The sequence below is a fragment of the Marmota marmota genome, unplaced genomic scaffold (assembly GCF_001458135.2).
Source record: "Marmota marmota marmota unplaced genomic scaffold, marMar, whole genome shotgun sequence".
In the NCBI taxonomy this organism is placed as follows: Eukaryota; Metazoa; Chordata; class Mammalia; order Rodentia; family Sciuridae; genus Marmota; species Marmota marmota.
Genome location: NW_026000016.1, coordinates 8836627 through 8857112, shown reverse-complemented (window position 1 = coordinate 8857112; position 20486 = coordinate 8836627). Strand labels below are relative to the sequence as shown.

The 20486-nt window shown below is 37.0% G+C and overlaps 1 protein-coding gene across 4 annotated transcripts in view; it reads right to left on the bottom strand.

Annotated features, from left to right (window-relative positions):
* Arhgap12 (Rho GTPase activating protein 12) overlaps positions 1 to 11615 on the bottom strand; it is a 102509-nt gene extending 90894 nt beyond the window's left edge. For all 4 annotated transcript variants that reach the window (XM_015483475.2, XM_048809098.1, XM_015483476.2 and 1 more), the window contains exons 1-3: positions 11594 to 11615; positions 5777 to 5815; positions 2637 to 3398 (exon numbers count right to left, since the gene is read on the bottom strand). In XM_015483475.2, the coding sequence (XP_015338961.1) occupies positions 2637 to 3314 (678 nt within the window). In that variant the 5' untranslated portion in view covers positions 3315 to 3398; positions 5777 to 5815; positions 11594 to 11615. The remainder of the gene's footprint in view (positions 1 to 2636; positions 3399 to 5776; positions 5816 to 11593) is intronic.
* Between the last annotated feature and the right edge of the window lie 8871 nt (positions 11616 to 20486).

Sequence of the window (20486 nt, the reverse complement as noted above, 5' to 3'; positions counted from 1 at the left end):
GGGGAGGGAGGGAAGGACAAGGGGGGAGAGGAAGGAAGGAAGGGAGGGAGGGAGGGAGGAAGGAAGGAAGGAAGGAAGGAAGGAAGGAAGGAGAGAGACAGCTATACTCAAAATAGCAGCTATATTTTATCGGATACTTACTGTGATAGACAATTCTTAAAGTGACCTCCAATGATCATTGAATCCTGTTATTCATATTTCTGTGAGTCTCCCCCAACAGAGAAGGAGGCTAAACTACATAATCAATAGGATATGACGGCAAGATTTCTAAGATGAAGACATAAGAAAAGCACAGCTTCTCCTTGATTGTTTCCTCTGGGTAAAGTCAGTCACAACACTCAAGCAGCTATAAAGAGGCATAACTAGAACCACTGGACTGAATCATCTTCAGAAGCAGCCCCCCAAGCCCTGTCAGGCCTGTATAATACTAGAGCAACTCCAGGAGAGACCCCAAGCCTTCGCATCCACCCAGCTACGTTGCCGATTTACTGATCCACCGAAATCGAGAGATAATAAAATTTATTAAGCATCAGCAGATACCTAATGTATTTACTATGTACTCAACAACTCTGTGATCCCCATTTTAAGATGAAGTTAATTGCCACATGGAGGTTAAGTAACTTTTCCTCACATATGGGAGACCCTGAATTTCACACCTACCACCACAAAGAAAAATAATAGTAATTTTTCCTGGTTATCACATGGCTGGCAAGTGATATGGAACCAGATTCAAATTTAAGGCCAAAACTATTAACTACTATGCAAAATGTGCTCACCAAAGTTGAAGGAGTTCTGATACCAAGGCTTTTATTTTTTGCTGTGAAGTAGAAGGCAAAGTTATCAGTAAGAGCACAGGAAAAAGCAAATGAATCAATGAAATTAAGAAAATGGAAAAGGTTTAAACCAGCTGTCTCAGAGTTAGGAAGAAAGTTGTCAGAGAAATCTGGTAGTACACTTCCAAACAGTACTGCGGCTAAGTAGAAGTTGGGACCATGAACCTCCAGTGCAGTGAACTTAAGATGACCACAATGAAGAGAACACAGGATTGCTCATGCACGTAAATACAATGGGTGAAATATGCTGATAGCTGGTTGGAAAAGAAAACATGCATCTCCCAAAGCCCACTAGCTTGATAAAGAGCTAGCATAGAAAAACGTCATGAAACTCTATATATTCTATGTCAGAGTGTCACATGAAGATTGAAAGAAAGTCTACTGAGACCCACAATGATAAACTGATCTCAAACACCTGAAGTTTTTCTAGAGAACGTTCTCTTTTCCTATTTCATTCAAAAATATTACAAGAAAAGTTACAACCTACAAAATGAATGTACTACCATGACAATGAGACCACAACTAAGCAACCTTCTAATCATACACTGACTTAGCTTGATGAATACCCTACAACTGAGCTTCATCCCCAAACTTAATAATTTTTAAATTTACTTAAAATTAGACTTTCCTAAATGCACCCAAGTTTTAATTTCACCCATATTTGGGGGGCAGGGAGGTAGTGTTGCAGACTGAACCCAGAGGTAACTTTACCACTGAAGAACATCCCAGACCTTTTTATTTTTTTAAATTTTGAGATAAGGCCTTGCTAAGTTGCTTAAACTGGCCTCCAACCTGTGATCTTCTTGCTTCAAACTCCCAAGTAGCTGGGAATTACAGGTGTGTGCCACTGCTCCCAGGGCTTTGTACATGCTGAGCAAGCATTCTGCCACTAAGCCACATGGCCAGTCACATTGATATGCTTTTAAAATGGCTTTACTTCACATGAGAAATAAACTGGCATACACCTGGTGGCAAAACAAAAATAGGTAAGGGGGGAAAAAATCAACCCTGAAATCAACACATAAAATTTTTTGTAGGCTTAAGTTCCATGCAGTCAAGAGTAGATATTTAGATACTTAAGTCACAAAAGTATATGAGTGGAAGTAAAGGTTCCTTCACTCTACATTTTTTGGTATTTAAGGTTAGTAAACAAGTTTCAATGAGCAATAGTTAGTGGTTAATACTCCAGTGACATCTTCTCATGTATCTATTATTGTCTGAGATTTATTAGAAACAAGTCAAAATGAGCAGAGAAAGAAAACAGTAAAACTTTTTCTATTAAAAGAAACATCAAGCAAGGTGTGGTGGCACACACCTGAAAGCCCAGCTATGTGGAAGCTAAGGCAGGAGGATCACGAGTTCAAGGCCAGTCTGCATAACTGAATAAGACCTTTTCTCAAAATAGAAAAACAAAAAGCCAGAATGTAGCTCAGTGGCAGAGCACTTTCACAGAATGTGTGAAGTCCTGGGTTTGATCTCCAGATACAAGAAAAAGGTAAAAAGAAATATCATCACTGCCTAAAATAAGTAAATCCCTTCTGCCTTAGGCAATAAAGAGAAAAAAATAACTTTCCCAAATTTAAAGTAGTTCTAGTCCTGAAAGGCAAAGAATTATGAAAACCATAAGGTGACAGAAATATTTTCTAACTCTTTATATCAAGACAGAATCCACATATTCTGAAAATATAAAGCAAAACAAAAAAGTCCTAAAGCTTATACAAAGACTTTAAATTTAAAAAACCCACAAAATTAATTTTTAATTAAAGTGGGACATGTGTTTCACCATTCTATTCTAAATCTTACCCTTATTTGTTCAGTGGAGCTGCTGCTAAGCTCATCTCCAGATTCAGAATCTTGATGGATTCTTTCCGAGCCTTCTCCTGCTGAATCACAAGACTGTTCCTGGGAGAAGCTAGTTTTCTCAATGTCCAAGAACTCTGGACCAGGAAAGTGACCAAATAAGCGCGTCCTGTTCTGGCTACAAACTTTAGGAGAATGTGAGTCACTGTTAAACTTTCCATTATTATGGGTCAGGTCCAGGCTTAGATTGACAGTTGGACCTGGATTATAATTGGGTCCAAAATTCTGATTGGCATCACGAATAAGACCTGTTCCTTGAACAGACGACGATGGCTTCCCAAAACTTGAAAGCTCAGGCAATTTGTTCACATTTTCTGTCGATCTCTGAAGATGTAGACTCTGCATCATTTTCATAGAATTATTTGGCAGTCCAACTGCCTGCTTAATAGGAGGCATTAGAGCTTTGCGGGTGACCTCCTTAACATATTGGGCTGGCACATAAAAGGCTTTGGAATTCTCATCTGGTTTAACTTGCCACCAGTCATCATTGGTCTTTTTCACCAAGATGTACCGCTCCCCTTGTTTTATCACAATCTTTCTGTCCTTGGCTTCATATTCATAATCATATTCCACTTCAATATACACTTGTCCTGGAACCATCTTCCCACTTCTGTCAGCCATTTTTATTCAATATTATTCACCTCTCAAAAAGGATGGCATGCCACATCATGGCTTTAGGACTTGCTGCATTAATATAGTATGTTACTTAAATGGAAGAAGAGAACAAAGAAAAAATTTAATGTAATCTGGATTTGCTATCTGTTCACAAACATCACATAATACAGGCCAATTGAAAGAACATTACCTTCCAATCTCAAACCCCAGAAAAGAAACAATACATAATATGTATTATCCTACAATTTTAAAAATACTTTCATTTTAATTATAATCTAAGTTTTTCAGTAATTCATGACCCAAACTAAAACTAATGACTGGAACAGGGAACATACTAATCAGTCCAACACAACACTATCAAAAGTAAGAGTTGGAAAGTACTTTCCTAATTTGCGTGGCTACTTCAAACCTTTCACTTTCCTAGAAAGGCTCACTAATAATAATAACTACTATGTCTCGGGCACCTGTCAATGGCCAGATACTGAGCTAGGTTCACTATATGCAACACCTAAGATAGTTTTTGTAAGTGGACTTCAATGACCCCACTTTAATATCTTACTTCTTAAGTTTCAGAAAGATTTAAAACATTATTAGCAAGCTTTAAAAAGTTTTAAGTTACACATCTAAAAAGTGTATGTTCCTAATATAAAATTTTTAAAAAAAATATTGCTATTACTAGGCAAAACTTACACAACAGATAACCAAAAGAAACTACCCATTTACTTGGTTTCCCTCTTACCACTACTCAGCAGGGCCACAATCCTTTTTAGACCAAATCTCACAAATGTTAACAGATAACCAAACTTTTTATTTATAAACGTTAAAAAATATACTTGCTCCTCTAATTCAAAATCTGTTAGAAATGGCCCAGCTCTTGAGCAGCTGAAGCAGGAGGAGGAAAAATCTGAGGCCACCCTGGTCTTGGTGAGATCCTATATCAAAATAGAATAAAGGGCTGTGGTGTAACTTAGTGGTAGAGTGCTTCCTAGCATGCATGTAACCCTGGGTTTAATTCCCAGTGCCACAAAAAAAGAAAGAAGAAATGAAATAGCCCTAAATTGTCTTGAGAAATCTAGCATTCACTTTTATTTCCATTCCAATTCCAAAATATTTTGGTACCTCTAGAACCATAGGGCTCAAGATTCAAAATTAGCACAGCATCTCAATATTGCTACAACCTGAGTATGTCAACTCCCAACTGTTATGAGATGAACTGTGTACTCCAAAAAGATACATTACAATTCTAACCCCAGGACCTGAAAATGTAATCTTATTTGGAAATAGGGTATCTGCAGACATAAAAGTTAAGTTGGGGTCATAGTTGATTAAGGTGGGCCCCCAAACCCAATGACTGGTATCTTTAATAAGGAGTAGATTTGGAAACAGAGAAAAGAAGACCAAGTGAAGACCGAGCAGAAACAAGTGAAAACCAAGAACCACTATAAGCTGGGAAGGGGAAAGGAAGGAGGTCTCCCCTAGAGTCCGTGGAGGGCATAAACTCTGCCAACATTGAGTTTTGGACTTCTAGCCTCCAGATCTTCAAGAGAATAAATTTCTGCTGTGTTAAGTGATCCTGTGTGTAGTACAAATGGAGCATACCAAATCCAAAAATTCCAAATGCTCCCAAATCTGAAACTTTCTGAGTACCAACATGAAGACAAAAATGGAAAAATATTGGGAGGCTGAGACAGGAGGCTCTCAAGTTCAAAGCCAGCCTCAGCAATGGCAAGGTGCTAAGCAACACAGTGAGACTCTGTTTTCAAATAAAATACAAAATAGGGCTGGGGATGTCACCTCAGTGGTTGAGTGCCCCTGAGTTCAATCCCTGATACAAAAAAAAAAAAAAAAGGAAAAATATCCAAAATATCCACACCTGCCCTCATTTGGTAGGTCACAGTCAACCTGCAGCTATATTAAAAATATCATATGAAATTACTGTCAGTCTATACCTGAAACGTAAATGATTTTCACATTTAGACTTGAGTCCCATCTCCAAGATACTATGTAAATGCAAATATTCCAATTTTTTTAAAAAAATCCAAAATCTGAAACATTTTTGATTGCAAGCATTTCAAATAAGGGATATTCAACCTCTATTTTTATTACAACAGCCCTAAGGAACTAACACACACAACCCAAAGCTCAAGTATGTCAATGCTAAAGCAAACAGAGTTCCAAAAATGTATAAACCCCAGATTCCAGGAACCTACCAATTTTTCTCAGCATTCAAGTATTAGGTATATTATACACCATATGTACAGAAAAGACTATTATCCTGAGGATAACATTCTTCTCTAATTATTTGAATTTAATAATTACTGAATTCTATTAGTAATTATTTACCACCTGAGCTCAGGTGGTAAATAATTACAAATAGAATTTCAGCAAGTAAAATTCTAGACAAGCTACTAGAGTACCAAATATAAAACAATACTGTAGTTTCAAAAAAAATAAAATAAGAAACTTACCTTAAAAGGAGATATAAATATCCACCATTACATTTAAACCTACAAAATAAAAAAGTATATTAACTCTAACCAAGATTCCTTAAAGAAGGCAAAGCATTAGCTCAAAGTTTTAAAACAGCTTATTTATAATGGCTATGAGGAACAAAGGACAATTTTATATTTCGTGATTGTGTTCAGCACACCTTCCAATCATGCAAATATAATCACTAAGAGCCATTGAGGTCTGCTATACCACTGGCCTCTCCTGCTTTACTTCCATTGTTACAACTTCATTTCCGTCCCTTAGTTTCATTCCGGCAGATGAGAAAAATCTTTTAAACTTCTAATTATATAAGAAACAGCTCTGGTAAATTGTTAGGACAGACAGATTTTAAAGTTTATGGTACTGAGTGGGCAAATAGAATAAAAATTTATGTTAAAAGCTATTGGAAGGGCTGGGGGTGTGGCTCAGTGCTAGAGCACTTGCCTTGAGTGCACCAGATCCTGGGTTCAATACTTAGAATGCCAATTAAATTCTCAATAAAATTATTGGGAATCCTAATACCCCCCCCCCCGCATTTCTTCCAAGTTATAAAATATGGAAACTGACTTTTACAATAAAGAGTTCTGAACTTAACCAAATGATCAAACTTAGCAATACCAATAGTGGGACAATCTAATGATATATTCTTCCTAATATGAGAGGATAAAACATACACAATGTTACCTATGTTGTATTCTTGACAAAAGCATTTTCACCTGAGCAAATTTTAGAAAATAAATCCAGAAAATGAGACATAAATTTTTCGTTACAACTTTTTGAAACTGTACACTGAACTATAGCTATGCACTGCATAATGACATTTCAGTCAAAAAAAGACCAATATACACAATGATGATCCCATTAAATCCCTGGGATTTCAGGTGTGTGCCACTTCCCCAGCCCACCAGGATAATTTAAGCTCATTCACTGTCAGGCTTTATCTCTTTCATAATGCCTACAAAGATAAGTATGAAAGAGGAGTTAGAGAGAACAATAAGGAAGTTCCACTATGTTCAACATGGGATATTCAATCCACACTTTTAGTTAAAGCAAAGAGAAATGGAGGGCAAAGGAGACATCTGTAGATGTTAAAAGACATCTATAGCCAGCGCCATGGTAGCCCACGCCTGTAATCCCACAAGCTTGGGATTTGGAGGCAGAAGGATCACAAGTTCAAAGCCAGCCTCAGCAACTTAGTGAGGCCCTAAGCAATTTGGTGAGACCATGTCTCAAAATAAAATGGGCCTGGGGATGTGGATCAGAGGTTAAGTGCCCCTGGTTCAATCCCCAGTACTCCAAACAACAACAATAATAAAAAATATCTGTATAGAAAGGTAGTTAAATACCAAGGCAGATCAAATGGGCCAGACTGGACACAATGAGCAGAAAAACAAGAGCTATACAGGTTATAAGATAAAGCCGGGATGAGGAGTGAAGAATGAAGGCGAAAAACCCTAAGAGAAACCACTAAAATTATTAGTGTCTAGGCCTAGGGATATAGCTCAGAGGCAGAGTAGCTGCCTAGCAGGCATGAGGCTCCAGGTTCAATCCCAAGTGCTGAGAGGTGGGGGAAAAAAAAAAAAAAAGAATTTATAAATATCTAGAAAGCCACATAGCAGGAATTAGGTATTACAATCTTACATCTAGAATAAGTTGAATAAAATGAAAAGGTTTATTATAAATTATGGATTAAAAGAAAATTAAAATTATGGAATAGCTTTAAAAATTAGATCTAAGTGAAAACTATCTGCAAATGTGTGAATATTCTATTTTTATTTTTGAAAATAAGCTCTATTAAAACAAGACTTGTAATTTTAATATTGGGTTGATTGCTTCTTTCTCTATTTCTGGAACATGTGAATTCTCCTCTCTAAATGAGGTTGAATATTGTTTATTCTAGTATCTTATTCTCTCAAGTATTTTGGTAGGATCTGGCTTATTCAACTATAAGGCTCTCTGATCAGGACACTCCTCTAATTGAAATCTATGCTATAATTATATCATTATACTCCTCCATCCATATTCATCCCACAAGCTTTCAACTGAGTAGGCAATCACCAATATACACAGTTTTTGCATATCTATTGCCCAGTACACCCACCTACTTTGCTTAGCAATTTCAAAAATATCCACACGTGTTTTCCATGATTCTTTAAAGTCTTCTTCTACCCTTACTCCAATCACTTCATCCCCATGTTTCAACAAGAACAGAAAGAGACACATACCTGCTTCCATCTCTTACTTTGGCCCCCAAGTCAGAACCAGAACTTTATGTCATACTATTTCACAAACTAATAGCCTTTTATTTCCATTTGCTCATTTAAAAAATCATCTTTCCCATGTAAACTAAAAGGAGGCTGCCATAAATTATACAGCTCAGAAAAAGCTATCTTCCTGCTATCTTCCTCCCCAAGGGCATCCGTTCTAGCCAACTACTCTAGGTATTTCCAATAAAAAAGCAAACAAGTAAACAAAATCTTAAGATACCGATAAGTATCCAAAATTAACAAGTTTACAATTTAAGACCAATCCAGATATCTACAACCTACTCAGCAATTTTAATACCATGAACAATAAAATATCAGTATACCTCAAATATATAGATATTAAACTTAAAAATACCAGAGCTTAGTCGGGTGAGGTGGTGGCTTGGGAGGCTGAGACAAAAGAATCACTGGTTCAAAGGCAGCCTGAGCAACACAGCAAAGCCCAAAGAAACTTAGTGAGACCCTATCTCAAAATAAAAATGGATGGGGATGTGTATCAGCGGTTAAGCACCCCTGGCTTCAATCCACAGTACAAAAAAATCTTAATCACTGATTATTAAGTCCTCCAAAATTAAAGTTCTTATTCAAAATTAGTAATCCAGGATTGGGGATGTATAGTAGAGTACTTGCTTAGCATACCCAGGGTCCTGGGTTCAATCTTCAGCACTCCAAGAACAAACAAAAATAAGTAAAATAATAATCCCAGAACAGGTACCTTCTAAAGAATCAATTAACCAGGCAAGACGGCAAATGCCTATAATCCCAGCAATTTAGAAAGGGAAGGCAGGAGGATTGCAAATTCCAGGCCAGCCTGGACAATTTAGTCAGAACCTATCTCAAAATAAAATTTAAAAAGGATAAGAGTGTACCTCAAAGTAGTAGAACACTTCACTAGCATGTGAGAGGCCTAGGGTTCAATTCCCAGTACAGAAAAAAATAAAGAGAATAGAAAAAACTCAAATTTAATCAGTATAAAAAAAAGTAACAATTTTATATAAATTCCAGAAGAAGAAATTACTTCACGAAATAATTTTCTCCTCTTATAAGAGTGAAAGGAGTAGGATTTATTCAAGTGTGAAGAATAGGAACAGAACTCTACAAGGGCAAGAGGGGACCCCAACAGTGGTTGCACACCAAACAATTTTTTTAATTGTTACTTAACAAGAAATCAAGTACTAAAGCTGAGCAAAGAAGCACATACCTGTAATGCCAGCAACTCATGAGGCTGAGGCAAAATCATGAGTTCTAAACAAGCCTCAGCAACTTAGTGAGGCCCTAAGCAACTTAATAATATCCTTTATCAAAATGCAAAATAAAAGAACCAGGCATGGTGGCACACACCTGTAATCCCAGCAGCTGCAGAGGCTGAGGCAGGAGGATTCCAAGTTCTAAATCAGCCTTAGCAACTTAGCAAGGCCTTAAATTTAGCGAGACATTGTCTCTAAATAAAATATTTTTAAAAAGAGCTGGGGATGTGGCTCAGTGGTAAAGCACCCCTGGGTTCAATCCCTAGTAACAACAACAAAAAAAAAAAAAAAGAAAGCAAGGTACTGGATAATGAAACACCAAATTACATTTGTGCCTGTATGTTACAATAAATCCCACTGTTGTGTAATTATAATATACCAATTTCTTTAAAAAGGAAGTCATAAAACTTGGAATGGAACCACCATTTGACCCAGTTATCCTACTCCTCGGTTTATACCCAAAGGACTTAAAATCAGCACATTATAGTGATACAGCCACATCAATGTTTATAGCATCTCAATTCACAACAACTAAACTATGGAACCAATCTAGGTGTCCTTCAATAGATGAATGGATAAAGAAAATGTGGTTTATATTCACAATGGAATACTACTCAGCCTTAAAGAAGAATGAAATTATAGCATTTGAAGGAAAAAGGATGGAGCTGGAGAATATCATGCTAAGTGAAATATACCAATCCTCAAAAACCAAATGCTAAATGTTTTCTGGGATATGCGGATGTTAATTAACAATAGCAGGGGAGGCTAGTAGAGAACAGAGTTACTTCGGATTAAGGGAGAGAGAAGGGAGGGGTACAAGGGTACAAAGGATAGAATAAATCTGACATTATTACTGTACGTACATATAGGACTACAGGACCAGTGGATTCTACATCATGTACAACCAGAAGAATGAAAAATTATACTCCATTTACATATGATGTGTCAAAATGCATTCTACTGTCAGGTATAACTAATTAGAACAAATTTTAACAAGAAAAAAAAAGGAAGTCATAGGCCACTATTAAGTATTTAAAAAGTTTTTTGTTAATACATATTTTTGTTAATATCTGCTAAAAATAAAGATACACAAATTTTAAAAATTCTCATCTAAATTTAAATAAGCTATCTAAAGAAGGGAAGGAAAACATAGAAAGGAAAATGAAAATATTATAATCCAGTCTGAACATAATGAAAGAGCAAAATAAGAATATAGAAAAAATTGGACAGCTAGAAGGTAGTAAAGATGCAATCAAATGGAAACTGGTAAAGGAAACTTAAGGCAAGATTTAAGTCTAAAGCAAAAATGACAAAACAGTAAAGGCAACATTTAGAGAAGTGAGCAGGTTTAACAAAAATGAAATCTGCATATAGTATTTTTAAAAAAAAAACTTGTGTCATTAAACATTATGAACAAGGTGGTCTCAATGACTTTTTCTTGCATTCTTTTAAGAACACAGACAATATTCCAACTCAAAATGGAAAAAAAAAATATGGCCTGGGGTTTCACAGGGAATTTTTTCGAATACCAAATTCACAATCCATAAAAAGAAAAATTAAGTTGAAATTTATTAAAATTGAAAATTTCTTTGAATCCCTATGTCAAAGAAACAGCTGCAATCCCATCTTTCTTGCAGGACTATTTACAATATAGCCAAGAAATACAATCAACCAAAAAGTCCATCAACTGATGAGTGAATAAAAGGAAATGTGGTTATATGCCCACTGGAAGACTATTCAACCATAAACAAGAATACAATCCTGTTATTGGTGACAACATGGAGGACATTATTTTAAGTGAAATAAGTCAAGCACAGAAAAACAAATATGCCATAATCTCAATTATGTGGAGTCTAAAAACACTGATCTTGTAGAAGTTGAGAGTAGAAGAGCGGTTACCAGATGCTGGGTAGGACACAGCAGAGGAAGAGCTAGGGATACATGGTCAATGGATAGTCAATTACAGTTAAATGGGAGAAGTGAGTTCTGGTTTGCTATTGCACAACAGGGTGACTACAGATAATAGTAATATGTATAATTAAAAAAAAAATCATGAGAAAGGATTTCAAATGTTGTCACCACAAAGAATGATAAACATTTGAGTAGGTAACTATGCTTACACTGATTTGAACATTTTGCAAAGTATATCAAAACCAAGTGGTACCCCATAAATATATTTAATTTATGCCAAATAAAAAATAATATTTAAATAATTAGATAAATAAATTGTAATGGGAGTTATAAGAAAATAGTGTTTTAAGCCAGGCACAGTGGCACACACCTGTAATCCCAGCAACTTGGGAAGCTGGGGCAGTAGGATCTCCAGTTTGAAGCCTTCTCAGCAACTCAGCAAGACCCTGATCTCAAAAAGAGCTGGGGATATAGATCAGTAGGAGAGTGGCCATGGGTTCAATTCCCAGTTGGGGGTGGGTGGGTGGCAGGCTTTAAAGATCTAAAAGAAAATGTCACCAAATAAAATATGCAGACAGCAACTAAGCACATGAAACATATTCAATATCATTATGAAACTGCAAACTAAAGCAATGAGGTATCACCTCACACCTGTTAGAATGGCTAAAACTCAACAAACTGACAATATCAAACACTGGCAAGAATGTAGAAAACCAAGAACTCTCATTCACTTATAGAAGGAATGCAGAATTACTCAAACAAGTTAAAAATTTATGTCCACAAAAAAACCCTGCATGCCAATATTTATACAGCTTAATTCATAATTACCAAAGATGGAAAGCAACCAAGATATCCTTCAACAGGATCACAAATAAACTGTGAGAGATCCATACAATGGAATATCATTCAGTTATAAAAGGCAATGAGCTATGTTTTTAAAATTTTATGTAGTTTATATATAGTTTTTTCCCCCCCAGTTGTTAGTTTGCTATGATCCGAGGGGGAAAATTAAAGTACTCCTAGAATGAGGGGAGAAGGAATTTGGTTTTTGGTCTTTTATGATTACTACACATCCATGGTAGTACAGAAAAATACGTAAATTTGCTATCTCAAGACTTTGAACTACCTCAAGAAGAGGAATCTAATGCAACATTTGTAATGCTTCCATAGCAGTACAGAGTGCAGATATTTTGTAAATATGTCAGAAAAAAGGGTTCAAGTATGCTAGGTTAGCAGAGATCCTTAAGTTGATGCTGCCTTTTGTTTGGGTGAGTGTATGTGTTATGTGGTGTTTGCTGTGTTGAGGGAGCTGTGTTGGGAGCACGACATGCTGGAGGCCTCATAGTAATGAACCAGTGTGAGTAACAGCAGACCCAGTCTCCCTAGCATGACGCTGGGACACAAGTGATGGACAAGGGGTCAAAGCTTGGTCTGATTCTTTTTCTTTTGAGTTTTGTTTTGTTTTGTTTGCTTGTGTTTTTATTTTACTTTTTGGAGAAAAGGCAGTTTACATGAAGGAAGGTTCTTGTTCAGTGGATTTGATTCCAAGAACCTAGGGCTTTGGGGTGGAGGTGACCTGCAGAGTGATCCCCAGCTCCTTCACCTCCACCGAGAGCATGTGGATCCTCTGTGGGGAAGGTATTTTGCCCTCTTGTCAGAAGAGGTTTTCTATTTTCTGTTTTACGCANAAAAAAAAAAAAAAAAAAAAAAAGGCAATGAGCTAAACAACCACCAAAAAACACAGGTGTGGTGGCACACACTTGCAGATGCTAGGTAGGATACAGGAGAATCACAATGGCTTGGGACGTTGAGGCAAAAAGCGAGTTCAAAGCCAGCCTCAGCAATTTAGTGAAGACCTAAGCAACTTAATGAAATCCTGACTCAAAATAAAATTTAAAAAGGGCTGGGGATGTGGCAGAGTGGTTAAGTGCCCCTGGGTTCTATCCCTAGTACAGCCCCCCACCAAAAGCTACACAATGGATCACTTCTCCCACTTTCTCTACATATGTATGCAAATACACACAAACACACACACACACATACACACACAAAAGAGCATGTGAGCATGCAAGAGCACTAGTAAAAGCAAGCCAGTCTGAAAATGCCACAAAGTGATTTCAATTTATGGCATTCCAGAGACAGTGATTGCAAAGGGTGGGAAGAAAGAATGGATTCCATAGGTGAAAATATTTCAGATCAATAAACCTGTTTTGCATATGCTGTAATGGCAGATTTATAACATTATGTCCTTATCAAATCCATTGCTCTTTACAACACAAATATGAACTTTATCATATCCAAATATTAAATCATTGTGGAAGGGAGGAGTCCTGGATGGCAGACAGATGTTACAAGAGTTTAACTGTGTTACTAACACAAGAAATAACCTCAAAGGAGTGGCGTAAAATAGTGACCAAAGTTTTCCTTGCAAATAAGTAGTCTGTAAGAAAAGAACAAAAGGAACTATCTAAAAGTTATGCTTGTTCTCCTGAGCGTACAAGTCAAAAATGCTGAACCTGTGGACTGGTAATGTGGCTGGCTCAGTGGTAGAATGCTTGCCTAGAAAGCATGAGGACCTGGGTTCAATCTCCAGCACCACCCCCTCAAAAAAAAAAAAAAAAAAAGCTGAACCTGGGCATGGTGGTACACGCCTATAAGTGACTCAAGAGGCTGAAGCAGAAGAATCACAAATTTGAGGCCAGACTCAGGAAGTTAGGGAGATCCTGTCTTAAAAAAAAAAAAAAAAACAATTAAAAAAAAACTTTAAAAAAGGACTGGGGACATAACTCAGTGGTACAGCTGTTGTACATGTACAGTACTGTACTGTCATACATGAATTAAACAATCCAATGGACCAGGGCAAGAACCAGGTTTCTCAATGAATGGAAGTTTAACAAATCAATAAGGGAAGGAGGCGGGGCTGGGGATGTGGCTCAAGAGGTAGCGCACTAGCCTGGCATGCGTTAGGCCCAGGTTTGATCCTCAGCACTACATACAAACAAAGATGTTGTGTCCGCCGAAAACTAAAAATAAATATTAAAAAATTTCTCTCTTTCTCTAAAAAAAAAAAAAAAATAAGGGAAGGAGGCTAGAAAAATCCATATGATAATTCAGACTTGACACAAAAATCAGAAATTGAAATTTTAAAATATCAAACAACAACAGCATGGAATAAAAAGGTAAAAGATGCTCAAAAACTATATAGTAAAAACTGTAAAACACTGAAATTTTAAAAGATCTATAAATAAAAAGATTTATTGTGATCATGGATCAACAGCCCCAATGTTGCTTTCAATTCTCCCACAATCCACTTATAAATTCATTGCAATTCAATTCAACATCAATTTTTTTTTTAATTGACAAAGTGATCCAAAAATTTACAGAGAAAAGCAAATAGTCTAGGATAACCAAAACAACTTTTAAAAACAGTAACAAAGTTAGAAAGCTACCTAATACCAAGAATTATTATAAGGCTACAGTAATCAAGATAATATGAAATTGGCATAAAAACATACACATAAGTAAAACAAAACAAAATAGAAAATCCAGAAATAGGCTGGTGCACTTGTTCAATTAATCTTCAACAAAGGGAAAAAGCATATGTGAGGCCCCAGGTTCGATCCTCAACACCACATAAAAATAAATAGAGATATTGTGTCCATCTACAACTAAAAAATATATTTAAAAAAAAAAAAAAAAACGCTACCACATAAGCCAGGGATTGATGACACACATCTAATAATCCCAGCACCTAGGGAAGCTGGGGCAAGGAGGACCACAACTGGGTAATGCTGCCTTAAAGTTAAAAGGACTGAANTTCAACAAAAGGGAAAAAGCATATGTGAGGCCCCAGGTTCGATACCTCAACACCAACATAAAAATAAAATAGAAGATATTGTGTCCATCTACAACTAAAAAATATAATTTTAAAAAAAAAAAAAAAAAAAAGCTACCACTAAGCCAGGGATTGTGACACACATCTATAATCCCAGCACCTAGGGAAGCTGGGGCAAGGAGGACCACAACTGGGTAATGCTGCCTTAAAGTTAAAAGGACTGAAGATGTGATTCAGAGGCTGGGCACTTGCTTAGCATGTGGAAGGACCTAGTACTTCGATCCTTAGTACCACCACCACCATAAAAAAAAAAAAAAAAAAGGTGGTCAAGGAAATGAGAGGGTTGGATAATAGATTAATTATGTCGATAATGGTGATGGTGATAATTTTTGTACTAGCCAGTTTTCCATTACTATAACAAAATAACTGAGGCCATAACAAAATAACTTTCTTATGAAGTCACTCATTTAGCTCATAGTTTGAAGGTTCAAGGTCATGGTGTGGACATTGGCTAGGCTTTGGTGAGGATCTCAGAACAGATGGCAGCACAACTACACAAGCACATGTGAGAAGGAAAGATCTCACACAATACAGGAAGCCAAAGCAGGACCCAGAAAGGGCCAGACTTTCTCTTTTATAACAAACCTCTCTCAAGAATCAGGTTCCACAAGAATTACATCAATTTCTTCTGAAGGCATCACCCTCAATATCAATTATTTCCCTGTAGGACCTACTCTTAAATGTTCCACATCACCTTCCAACACCGCCACACTGAGGATCAAGCTCCCAACACATTAACTCTTGAAGGCCACACTCAAACCATATCTAAATCACAGCAGTTTCACAAGTACATAAATGACCAAATTCATCAAACTGTACACTTAACTATGTTCAGTTTATTATGCAGCAATTAAATCTCAAAAAAACTCTAATAACGGAGGCACATGCCTATAATCCCAGTGACTCAGGAGGCTGTGACAAGAGGATGGCAAGTTTAAGCAACTTAAAGAGATCCTGTCTTAAGGGTAGCCCCTGGGTTCAATCCCTAATGGGGGCGAGAGCGGGGGCAAATAATGCAGATTTAAACAACCAAATAAATATCAGTACTCAATTACCAAAATGGCTTTAAAATATATTAGATAGAAAAAAAATTGTAAGAATACCAGTAAATGGAATTCACATTCATCGCTGTTAGAAATGCAAAATGGTACTTTCATTCTGCAAAACAATTTGGCAGTTTCTAATAAAGTTAAACACACTTACTATATGACCCAGCAATCCTTCTTCAGGGTATTTACCCAAGAGATGGAAATTTAAGTCCACACAAAGACCTTACATGAATATTCATAGTAGTCACAAACTGAAAACAACTCAAAGGCCTACCAACCAGTGAATGAACAAACCGATACATCCCTCTGTAAAATAGCAATACAAATTTCAAAGGATTCTTGTGAGGACACAGGGAAATGTTAAAAAAGTACAAAGTAAATTATAAAACATGATAAAGAGTATCACTTTAATCACTGCTTACTCAAGGAAGCAAAAGTTGCACTAGTAGAAAATACAAATTATACAGTATGTAGCCTTCTCTGTCAGGACTGTTTCACTCTGAATAATGCTTTAGAGATGTATCTACCTTTGTCATATGTATCTGTTCATTGCCTCTTTTTGTTTGGTGTTAGTATATTTTAAGGTATGAAAATTATACCTCAATAAAACTAGAATTCTTAAATTCAATAATATATAGCAAAATACGGATAATTTTCAGCCAACTTTCATAGGCACCAATATAATCTCATATCCTAAATTGTTGTGGTATGAGAAAAAAGAACACAGAACTCAAAATCAGAGTCTTGAAATTTAAATCTACCCTTTGCCATTTAACAGTTCTCAGACCCTGGACACTTTATTTATTGGTAAAATAATAGAAATAATATAAACCTCACAAGATCCTTCTGAGAATGGAAAGACAAAAGAACTATGTAAATTATAAAGCATGACACAGTATATTCATATTAATTGCATACTCAAGGAAGCAAAAGTTGTGAGAGTAGAAAAATATTCACAAATAATGCTGATCACTTAAGAAACTGTGAACATCCCCTATCTCTTATTAGCTGTGTGACCTAACACAAGTCATTTAATCTCTTTGAATCTCAGTTTTTCCATATGCAAAAATGGAGCTTATTAGTAGCACATGCCATATATAGGGAGAATTAAAATAGTAAATATGTGTAAAACTCTTACTATAGTATTTTATAAGTTTTCAGTATTAGTGTGGTAAATTGGTCACATTTAATGAATTGAAACAAACACTTAATGATGTCCATATAGTTATTTAGACTTCCTTAGTTTTCCCCTTCTGTCCTTTTTCTTTTCCAAGATCCCATCCAGGACACATTCTATAGTAATTTCCTGAAGAGATTTGATTCAACTTAGGAGTACTGGGTCCCAACCTTAGATATTCTAAAGACAGCAGGTATGAGGCAAAGCCCTGAAATTTACATATTTAATAAGTTCCCAAGGGTTGCTAATGGGGCCAATCTGAAAATACAACTAGAATTACATTGGTCTAGATTTTAGACTCCAAAACTGATACTACTGCTACTAGCCAAAGTGGCTATTGAAAACTTGAAATCTGAATAGTGTAAACTGAGTTGTACTATAAGTGTAAAATACATGAGATCTCAAATACTTCATCCAAAAACCATGTAATTTCCATACTGATTACATGTTAAACTATTTCAGATATACTAATTAAGTTAAATTAAATGATTAATTGATTTTACTTGTTTTTTTTTTTACTTGTTTACTTTTTAGAATATGAGTACTAGAAACTTTAAAATTACATCGTGGCTGGCATTATGTTTCTATGAGATACACTGTATATGTGGTCAGGGCAGAAGAATAGCATCCATATGATTTCAAGACATTAGAAGTTAAGGAGATTCCCATATAAATTAAAGCTTAATAAAACCCATTATCAACAGGGGATAAAGGCTTCAAGCATTTGGCAGTTCTGTTCAAACATAAGTCAACTACAAAATGAAACTTCAGGATATTAAGTCAATCAAAGCCATATGAAAATGACTGAATCATGGTAAAGCCATCCCTAAATGAGGATCTGGCACAATTACACCAGTTAATTCAAAAAAGGGCACAGAATAATGGCTGGTGCACCTGTAATCCCAGCAGTTCAGAATGCTGAGACAGGAGGATCACAAGTTCAAAGCCACCTTCAAAAACTTAGCAAGACCCCATCTCAAAAATAAAAATGGCTGGGGATGTGGCTCAGTGGTTAAGCTCCCCTGGGTTCAATACCTTGTCCCAGAAAAAGAAGAGACACAGATGGTGGCCCAATGAGTCCTCAAGTAAGAATTATTCTAAGTATAATGATGCTATGTGATATCATGAAAAGGTATCATGATACCTTTTAAAAACAGTGAATATTCACAATTATAACTAAAATTGTTAAATAGAGTATGATAAAAATCTTAATTTTGTCTCCAACTATTTATCACAAAACGTTCATTTTCTCACATAAGTGCTACTGTTTAACCGACTACAGATTACCACTATTCACTTTTAGTCACTTTGAAATCATGACCCTTATTATGCTCAGCAATGTCACTTGCATAACTTAAAGTACTTAAATCTATAAAGCTTCAGCCTACTTTTAAAAAGCACTGAGCAAATATTTTCAAATTAATGAAACAGAAGCCAAATGATTAACTACAAATAAAATACTGTTTTTCTACAGCACTTACATACATTCATCTTTGCATCACAAGTGGTACAGTAAATTTTAAAACCTAAAAATACATATAGTATTGATTATATAAACACAACTAATCTACACAGGTGGCATAACATTAAGAATCAATGAGCAATCTTCAGCTTCTATTGATAGAACAAAAGTCTACCCCAGGGCTTATACATAAACATACACATATAATCTGTCATATTAACGCTTTATTTCCTTATTTCCCCCCAACAAAGAAACACCTCTAGAGCAGCGGAACATAGAGCTAGCTTGGCTTGCTCTTCAGGTGGCACAGATCAGGGTTATGCCTTCTCTGACTACTCTTTGGTACTGCTTTGGGCTTTCAGATCCTTGCTCCAAAAAGTTTCCAAGGGAATTTTAAAAACAAAGAGACAAATATTGCACCAGCAGCCAGACTGGGTGCTCAGACGACGAGAGGAGGAGCAGGGATGTCCGTTTCTGTAATACACCCTTTTAGGGAGCAGGTTAAAAAACTGGATATGGACAAATAAATACATCTCTAGGTCACCATTTCTCCACTTTTTAAGTAGGAAAGAGGCAGTACCAGGGACTAAATACTTTTTAACAATATTTTTATTGCAACATTCTGAGTCTTCTAAGGTCTCACCTTAACAACTTGGGTAGCAGATCTAAATAAGAACCTGAGTAACTCTTAGTTCAATATTCCTTTCCTCCACATGACCTGCCTTTTAGGAATGTGTGCCTAGTCAATAAAAGCTACTTCCGCATGTCATCATTAACCATAAAGTAAGACAAAACCAATTGTGTATCCGTGTTGAAAGCTTTTTTACCCATAATAAACCTCACTTGAAATGACATTAGAACTTTCAATGACGGTATACTTTAAATACCCCGCTTTCGCCTTTGCAAACGCATTTTAAACTGCTGCTGCAAGCAAAAGGAAAACATAACACGCTTCTAAAACCCAAGGCCGTGCCCTTTTCTCTAACGACGAACGTGTGGCCATTTCTTGTCAGAGGGTCTGCAGTAAGTTAAGACACAACACGTAAAGACACCCATTCTAGGAAGACCAGCAACTACCCCGGGGTGGCAAGAGGGCAGCAGCCTTGTAAAGAGGGTTTTGTTGTTGTTGTTTAAATTCAAGGACTTTGAGGAGATTCCTCCAAGCAGAGCGGGAGGGTAGCAAAAGCCTATCGATTAGGGGTGGGGCACCTCTTAAGACTGCGGACAAGTGCGCGCCCCGTGTTAAGGTCAACGCTCCTAGGGGAGGACCCAGGTGGGAGGACCCAGGTGAGCGCCCCAGGTGGGCAGAGAATCACCTACCCTACAGCAGTTAGGAAGCCAGCAAACAGAGCGGTGGGAGGCCCTCCAGGGAGGGCAGCTCCAGGCTGGCCATTTACACTTACACACACACACATACACGCACACGCAAACGGAGACACCCTCCCTCCCGGGGGCGGGGCGGCGAGCGCTGCCCGCACACAGGAAGTCAGAAAACCTAGGGAGCAAAAGAGCCGTAACTTAGGGCCATTTAAACCCTCCCGACCCTCTCGGCCAATCGGCTGGCAACCGCCTCCCCTCCCGGGACGCCCTTCCCAAGCTCCGACTCCTCTCGCCGCGCTCGGTCTCACCTCCCGCCTTCGGCGCCGCCGCGCCTCCTGCACACGCCTCCCCCAGTCCCGC